General features: G+C 44.6%; 1 protein-coding gene across 1 annotated transcript; it reads left to right on the top strand.

The window, feature by feature from the left end:
- Nucleotides 1–639: 639 nt before the first annotated feature.
- On the top strand, nucleotides 640–5,165 carry LOC139662764 (photoreceptor outer segment membrane glycoprotein 2-like). Its single transcript, XM_071541475.1, has 3 exons — nucleotides 640–1,220; nucleotides 2,824–3,070; nucleotides 4,902–5,165. Exons 1-3 carry the CDS (start codon nucleotides 640–642, stop codon nucleotides 5,163–5,165), a joined length of 1,092 nt encoding a protein of 363 aa, XP_071397576.1.
- Nucleotides 5,166–9,063: the final 3,898 nt, after the last annotated feature.

Below are 9,063 nucleotides of genomic sequence, written 5' to 3'. Positions count from 1 at the left end.
TTTCATTTTGTTCCAGTGCAGAATAATGATTTACAATGTAAGGCTTTCAGTCTGAGTCTGTCCTTTATTATACAGCAGATATTTTAAATGAGTTAAAACATAAGTTTGGACTTTAGATACCTATTCAGCCACAGCTTCCCACATTTAACAAATTCTCAAAATGTTACAGTGAACATTGAGCTGTGAAATCTAAATGTCATATCACAATGTTCCAGACGTTTGCTAAACATTTCAGTGTTTGTCTAGTCTCTGTTTCAGTGACAGTGATGTCAGAACAGATCCAATATATCAATACCAGTTTGATTAAACTCTGACCTTCCTCCTCCTCCCTGCGGCTGCAGATCCTAGTCGTGTCTTGAGGTTTTCGGACGGCAGCCAAGAATATCTAAAATACCTCGCTAAGCTCCTTATGAAGCCTGAAGAGTGCAGCGACCGGCCTTCTGCTTCCTCCAGTTCTGTCCTGGAGCATGGCCCATCTTGACCTCTGACCCCTGACCCCGGACAGTCTGACCCCTGACCCCTGACCCCGGACAGTCTGACCCCTGACCCCTCTCTGGGTTGCCGGACTGACTCCTATCGTACTCCTGGTCTGGATGTGAAGGCTCCACCTGGTCACAACACACACACATAAGAACCAACATGGCGGTTGGCAAGGTGACGTTCACCAAGGCGGAGCGGGACAAGCTGGCCCAGGTTCTGTGGCTGCTCAACTGGATCTCCGTAGTGACGGGCGTCATCCTCTTCAGCCTGGGCGTCTTCCTCAAGGTGGAGATCCAGAAGCGACGGGAAGTGATGTCAGACCAGGAGATCCTGTACGTGCCTCACATGCTGATCTCCACGGGCCTGGTGGCCTGCTGCATCAACTTCTTGGGCGGGAAGATCTGCTACGACTGCGCCGACAGCAGGAAGTTCCTGCGCTGGAAGCTGGTTCTGCTGCCCTACATCGTCTGCACCTTCTTCTTCACCTGCTGCGTCCTGGTGGGGGCGCTCATGTGCTACAGCATCCACAGCCAGCTGGAGGAGTCGCTGTTCCTCGGTCTGCGGAACGCCATGCGGTTCTACAAGGACACGGACACGCCGGGCCGCTGCTTCCTGAAGAGAACCCTGGACCAGCTGCAGATCCAGTTCCAGTGCTGCGGGAACGGCGGGTTCCGCGACTGGTTCCACATCCAGTGGATCAGCAACCGATACCTGGACATGACCAGCAGCCACGTGGTGGAGTGAGTGGAGGGGATCTACTGGATCCTACTGAATCCTGCTGGATTCTACTGGATTCTAGAGGATCCTACTGAATTCTAGAGGATCTCACTGGATTCTAGAGGATCCTACTGAATTCTACTGGATTCTAGAGCATCCTACCTACTGAATCCTGCTGGATTCTAGAGGATCCCACTGGATTCTGGTGGATCCTCTTAGATTCTGGTGGATCCTCTTAGATTCTTGTGGATTCTAGTAGATTCTTCCTGGGTACTAGTATATCAGACTGGATTCTAGAGGATTTAACTGGAGTCTAGTAGGCCATACTGGATTCTGGTGGATCCAACTGGATTCTAATGGATCCTCTTAAATTCTAGTGGATTTGAGTGAATTTGGGTTCTACTGGACTCTAGTGGATCCTAGTGGATTCTAATGAATCTATTCTGGTATATTCACCTGGATTCTAGTGGATTTGAATAGATTATACTGGATTCTAGTGGATCCTATTGGATTCTAGTATATACTAGTGGATTCTAGTGGATTTTTCTGGATTACTAGCTACATGCACATTTTGCTGACAGGACGGTTTCTCTTCCTTATTAGCAGCAGCATTAGTTTCAGACAAGCTGTGCTGCTAAAAGTGTCTGAAGGCAAAAACAAACTCACTTTTACCTTCATGGTGCAACAAACGTATACGGCAATTCAGGAAAAAAACAAACTTATTCTTCTAGTCTTTGTATCCATGGCTGACTTTGATTTACTCTGATTTACTTTTCTACCAGTTACAGAGCAGATTGAAGGATGGACTTGATCTGGGCCACTAGTCCATCACAATAAGCTTGAAGCTAAGCAGAATAATTTGGCTATGAGATTAATTAGGCTTAATCAGTAGGGTTCCCAGGTTCAAGTTCAACAAGTTCAACAAGTTCAACAAGTTCAACAAGTTCAACAAGTTCAACTCAATATAACCTGTCTGACGGATTTACTGAGACTCAATTAGTCAAGTATTTAGTTTTCATATTATTCGCATATTAATCACTGTACAACACCGAGGCTTTATAGAAGTATTCAGCCTCCTTGATGGCGCATTTTCTTGTGCTACAAATTTACTTAAAGATACATTTATTTGGGATTTTTGGTTTAAAATCCACATAAAGTACTCTATTCTGTCAATGTGGAGTGGAAACGGAAGAGATTTATGTGACAGTAGCTTATTTAAAATCTAGTTTGTGAAAGTATTCACCCACTTTGTCCATGTGGGCTGTACTGTCTCACTGACAAAGCATTTCACATTTACTTTTCAAAATTACTCTAATTGTATCTTCCTTGCTAGTAATTCTTATCCCAGTTTCTTATCCTGGCCAGAAAAACTGAGGTTCTTTGGCTCCGTCCACTGAGGTTTAACTGAGACGCTCTGCCTCTGAGAAATGTTTGTAGAGCTAAAACTACAATCTGCATTATTAATATTATTCGTAGTAGTACTAGCTGTAGTAGTAGTAGCAGTAGTAGCTGTAGTAGCAGTAGTACTAGCAGTTATAGTAGCAGTAGCAGTATTAGCTGTAGTAGGCTACTAGCAGTGTAGCTACTTGGCTAACACCCCCTCCCCCCTCCCCTCCCTGTCTGCAGCCGTCTGAGGAGTAACGTGGAGGGAAAGTACCTGATGGACGGCGTTCCCTTCAGCTGCTGCAGCACCTTCTCCCCCCGGCCCTGCATCCAGCAGCACATCACCAACAACTCAGCGCACTACAGCTACGACCACCAGACCGAGCAGCTGAACCTGTGGAGGAGAGGCTGCCGGCAGGCGCTGCTGGACCACTACACCGGCATCCTGCAGTCCATCGGCCTCACGGTCCTGCTCATCTGGCTGTTCGAGGTACTGTAGTACTGTAGTAGTACTGTAGTAGTACTACTGCTTGTTCAGTGTGCTGATACGCGTCTGCATTTCATATTTCACACAAACGTCTCTGAATTTAAACATGATAAATACACAGTAAGACATTTGATGTCAGATTAAAGTTTTCCACCTGCCTCCCTGTCCCAGGAGGCTTTATTCCCTCCTGCTGACAGGATGACTTCCTTATTTGGCAGGCATACTGATCTGAGAAAAGATAAAGTTAAAATAGATTCCCCTCAGTCAAAATGACCAATCACTATTCACCACATTGTGGTGGCTCACATCATACTATAAAAACTACTGATTAGTATCCAGAGAATAGAAACCCTGGCTTTGGGTTAGAAAAACAAAACCTTAATCAGGAGGTTTTGTTTTCTCTGTCATCCTTCCTGCTGCTCTCTTAGTTAACAGACAGACTGCCACTCTGTTTTGTGGAAGTTTCTGTTGTAGGAAAGATAGAAATACAGCATCAAGAAGCAATGATCCGAGGCTAGGGTTCAGGTTCAGGTTCGGGTTCAGAAACCTGAGTTTTTGACAAAAAGAGGTATGAAGAGATAGTGGACATTTGTTGACCCAAAGACAGAAGGAAAGATCCAGGCTGATTTAGATGAGAATAGAATGGAATGGCAGTTTGGGGCAAATTGGTCAAGAAGTTAAATCTTAGAGAACTTATTTGTGTTTTAAGTGAGAAGGAGTGGCTGAGTCAGCACATTTACCTTTGGCTCCCCTTTATTGATTTTAGTTTAGTTTAGTTTTACCAGATGATCTTAGTAACCTAGACACTCTCCACAACTGTTTAGCCGCAATAAAGGACTGGATGTCACTCAACTTTCTTCAACTAAATTCTGACAAAACTGAGCTTCTCATTATCGGCTAACGGCTAATGCTAGGAATCTTGGCGTTATATTTGACCCTAAATTGAAATTCGAACACCATGTCAACAAATTGGTTCAATCCAGTTTTTTTCAACTCAGAAACATTGCAAAAATCAGACCATTATTATCGGCCTCTGACTTAGAACGTATCATTCATGCCTTCGTTTTTTCCCGTCTCGACTACTGCAACGCCCTTTTCTCCTGCCTTAGTCGAGCTGCAGCAGGTCTTCAGCTCGTACAAAATGCAGCAGCTCGGCTGTTAACCAGGACCGGCTGTAGATCGCACATCACTCCGATTTTAGCCTCACTGCATTGGCTGCCGGTGAAGTTCAGGATCGATTTTAAGATTCTTTTAATCACTTATAAGGCACTACACGGCTTAGCTCCTGCTTACATTTCCGAGCTACTAAGCCCTTACACTACCATGCGGTCACTTAGGTCATCCAACCAAAACCTGCTGGCCAGACCAAACCAAAACCAAAGGCGACCAGGCACCCAGACTCTGGAACACTCTCCCCCATCACATTAGATCAGCTGAGTCTGTTGACTGTTTTAAACAACATTTAAAAACCTACTTTTTTAGGATGACCTTTCCATAACTTTCGATATCTTATGTGCGTTATGTCTGTATGTATTTTTTAATGTTTTTTCTTGTATGTGTTTTGTGTTTGTGTCTTTTTCTCTCTTTCTGTGCTGATGTTGATGTAAAGCACTTCGTAACCTGTGTTAAAAAAGGTGCTATATACATATAAAGTTTTACTTACTTACTTACTTATTAGACAGTTGACTTTATACTGCAAAGGAATTCCTTTCCGTTTTGATTATGATGCCGCAGTTGTGTTGAGATTAATAATAAAGAGATAATATTATGTAGAGAAACTACAGACTAAGCGGCCCATGTGACCTTAGTGATAACCTGCGTTTCTCCCACCCAGCTGCTGGTTCTGACGGGTGTCCGCTACCTCCAGACGGCCATGGAGAACGTCCTCCGGCTGGGCGATCCGGACTCCGAGTCAGACGGTTGGATTCTGGAGAACAGCCTCGCGGAAACGGCCCGGTCCAACTTCGACATCATCAAGAACCTGGGGAAGTGTTACCAGGTGGACGACGACCCCAACATCAACGTCCCGACCGCCGCCGAGCAGGAAGTGCCTTCACACCGGGTCCGGATCCCCGTGGACAGCGAGCATCCGGCCTGAGGCGGCGAGGACACAACGACCACCGAGACCCAAGGTGGACCAGGAGGACTCGGGTTTGATACCCCAAGGCCTCGGGTGACGTGTCCTGACCCAGGCACCAAACCCTACCGGCTCCAGGGGGCGTGGCTCTGCGGCTGACCCTGACCTCTGACCCCTGACCTCCTTGTGAGAAAAGACACATTTTAATCTGAGGAGGAAGAAACCGGACACATTATCCCATCTGTGTCTTCAGAGCTGCAGGTCTGGAGAGCAGGAACTCAAACTGAAAGCAGCCTGATGGCGTCCTTGTGCCATAAAGAGAATAATCAGGAGGCAAACCGAGGCCTAGAGGGAACAAGATGACCTGGAACATCTCAGCATGACTAAAAGGACAATTAAGTTGAACTGACCCAGAAAACAGTGAATACATTACTGCGGTGTTCATGCTGTGCAGGAACACTTCATTAAAGGACAGCAGCAGTCTTCCATTAGGAATGAATGGGAGTAGTTGGAAAAACACTGGAAGTTTGTAAAAGCTGAAGAATGATCTGTCATGGCTGTTTCAGTCCCGGTCTGCTGTTACTATGGAGACGGAGCTGACATTAGCATTTTACCATCATCAGTTTCTTCATCAGCAGGCAGTCAGGCGGTAAACAGGCTGCAGGTCGTTACAGTTTCCCGACCTGCAGTCCGAACCGGCTGGGAAACCACCGGCCTTCAGGTCGGCCAGTCTCCAGCCAGAGTCCATGAAGGTCCAACAGTCTGCAGGTTTTCATCCCAGCCGACCAGCAGCTCATCACACCGACCTGCCGCTCCTCTGGGTGAAGGTTGTTACTCAGTGAACTGAGCTGCTGACTGGTTGGAATTGAAAACCTGCAGTCTGCTGAAGGTGGAGCATGGAGACTGATTTTTAATATTTTCGTGGCCAGAGAAGCGCAGCGAACCTGCAGCGCAGTTGAAAAATCATGAAAAACCAATCAAATCAACTCTTGTAAAAGTTTACCTGGAATGATGACTTGACAGTATCTCCTAACTCGCTACTGACTGAGGAATGGTGACCGAGTCAGTGGGTTGTCTGGTGGGACAGATGATCCGTTCCACCAAAAATCCACAGGCTGTTCACAAAGTATTTCAACAACAACATTAAATATTCCTTTTTACAGTAGATCATTAAAGGAATAGTTCACCCAAAAATTTAACTTCTGTCATCATCTCCTCCCCCTCATGCCAGATGAAACTCAGGTGAAATGTGTTAGTCCATATAACACACAGGGAGGCTGCAGCACAGCTTGGTAGCAGCCTTCTCCAAAACAACTGAAGTCAATGGGGACCTGTTCTTTAGAGCTCCAAAACAAAAACAGACAAACAGTCACACTGTGAATAGAAAGACCTATACACCATTATTTGTTGCAGATCAATCAGCTGTAGTTCAGATTTGCACTAAATGATGGTGTAAATATACTGTAGGTCTTTCTGGGACAAACTTCACCTGTGTTTCAACTGGCATGACGGGGAGTAGATGATGACATAATTTTTATTTTTGGGTGAACTATTCCTTTAATTCAGCAGGATCCATACAGGCCTGAATGGCATGATCAAACATTCTAATGAAACAAACAATAACAATTATCAGAAATAAATGGACATGATACACATCAAGAAACAAACCATGCATTTACTAAACACAAGTAATCATCCTTGAATAAATAAACTGAACTTACTGATCATTCACACAGTCCAAACTAATGTCCGCTCTGTGTTGAATACTGACAGGTCCATGCGTCACACCACCGGTCACCCTTGACACCAAATCTGACCTCCTACCTCTAGGCATTCTGGGAAACGTAGGAAACCACAAACTGCAATAGAAGCGGTTTCACCAGAACAGTGAACGACAAAACTTCATCACTAAATAATTGCTGAACGAACTGAAGAGATCAGACCGAAGAGGTTTGAGTCCTTTAAGCTTTGAATTGGATCTGTGTGAAGTGTGTATTTTATTAAGTTGTGTATCTGTGTGGAGTGTGTATTGTGTGCAGTGTGTATTGTGTGAAGTGTATCTGTGTGCAGTGTGTATTGTGTGAAGTGTATCTGTGTGCAGTGTGTATTGTGTCTGGTAGGATCCTCTGTCTTGTGCCTCGGCCCACAAGAACACATGAAGGGCTTCCTTAATAAAAACACACCGAGGTTTCTACTGTCTGCTTTAATGAGTCAGAGGGTTCTCCTCACAGCAGAACTGTTCTGTGAGTGAAGGTCTTTCAAACATGAGGCGGAACTTTGGTATTAACCCACAATGCATCTGACTTTCTCATGAGTGATCATCTGATAAGAGAAAGTGTCAGTTTTTGTCAAACGGAGTCTCTCATTTTGGAATGAAACACGTTCCTGTGTCCTCAGGTTCCTCGGGTTCCTCGGGTTCCTCGGGTTCCTCGGGTTCCTCGGGTTCCTCGGGTTCCTCAGGTTCCTCAGTGTCGGCTGTTGGTGGGTAGAGATGTGAAACTCAGTATCAGAAGTATCTGCTCAACAGTTTTGCCACTAGTCCATAATGTCCCTCATTAATTTTTCAGAATCAGAATCAGAAATACTTTTGATTGTTTGAAGCATAGAGAAATTATAAGAAAAATAGAAATAAGAAAATAAGAAATATGTAAAATATGTGCATTATATTACAATATATAACAATAATAATATAGAAATAAGAGAAATATGTACACATATGTGCATCATACTACAATATATACAACACTGTAAATAATTAAATAATTATTGCACAGTTGAATTATTGCACAAAATTATTACCAGAATCAGTATTGCACAGTTTAAAATATAAATGATAAATTATGGGTTATAAACTGCTGACAGGGTGAAACAGTCCCAGAGCCAGTCTGCTGACTCAGAGTCTGAAGCTCTGAGGAGGAGCTGAAAGGTTTGATGCCACAGGCAGGAAAGACTTCCTGTGCTGCATCTCTGTGGAACGAGTCTTTTGGCTGCCATTTTGGATCTTTTAAGGGAAGAGGAACTTTTAAAGTCAGAATGAGAAAGAAGAGAACCTGCAGTGTCAGCGCCACCATGAGGCCGTCTGCAGGCCTGCAGGAGACCAGCTGACTGCTGAGCTGGAGCCGGCTTTATCTTCTTACTGCAAGAACCAAGGAGGTTCTACATGTAAGAACCAAGGAGGTTCTCTGTGTAAGAACAAGGAGGTTCTCTGTGTAAGAACCAAGGAGGTTCTATGTAAGAACCAAGGAGGTTCTATATAAGAACCAAGGAGGTTCTCTGTGTAAGAACCAAGGAGGTTCTATGTAAGAACAAGGAGGTTCTCTGTGTAAGAACCAAGCAGGTTCTATATAAGAACCAAGGAGGTTCTCTGTGTAAGAACCAAGGAGGTTCTATGTAAGAACCAAGCAGGTTCTCTATGTAAGAACCAAGGAGGTTCTGTGTAAGAACCAAGGAGGTTGTGTGTGAGAACCAAGGAGGTTCTATGTAAGAACCAAGGAGGTTGTGTGTGAGAACCAAGGAGGTTCTACATGTGAGAACCAAGCAGGTTCTGTGTGAGAACCAGTCAGGCAGAGAAGCAGCTGGGCTCTTCCAGCAGACGGACAGAAGCAGCAGGAGGAAAAGAAAGAAAATAAAAACAGCAGCATGTGACAGATCAATGAAACAGCAGTGACATCATTCACAAAAACAATAAAATAAAAATAAATTATTATTTTTACTGAGATTTCCCTGCAGGGAGTAGCAGAGGACCATATTAATTTATTATTAGTATTATCATCATTATTATTAAATGTGTCTGGTCCCTCGGCCCCCCCTGCTGGCTGTGTGCAGCAGCTGCTCCTCTGTTCTGCCCAGAGCCTGTTGTCATGGTAACCAACACGTGACTGACTGCCCCAGATTACTCTGCTAACCCCCAACACACACA

Source organism: Centroberyx affinis, unplaced genomic scaffold (assembly GCF_046629955.1).
Source record: "Centroberyx affinis isolate AG114_WGS23_722 - 3 ecotype Tasmania unplaced genomic scaffold, CSIRO-AGI_Caff_v1 ptg000217l_1, whole genome shotgun sequence".
NCBI classification, from domain to species: Eukaryota; Metazoa; Chordata; class Actinopteri; order Beryciformes; family Berycidae; genus Centroberyx; species Centroberyx affinis.
This window is presented reverse-complemented; position numbering and strand designations above follow the sequence as displayed.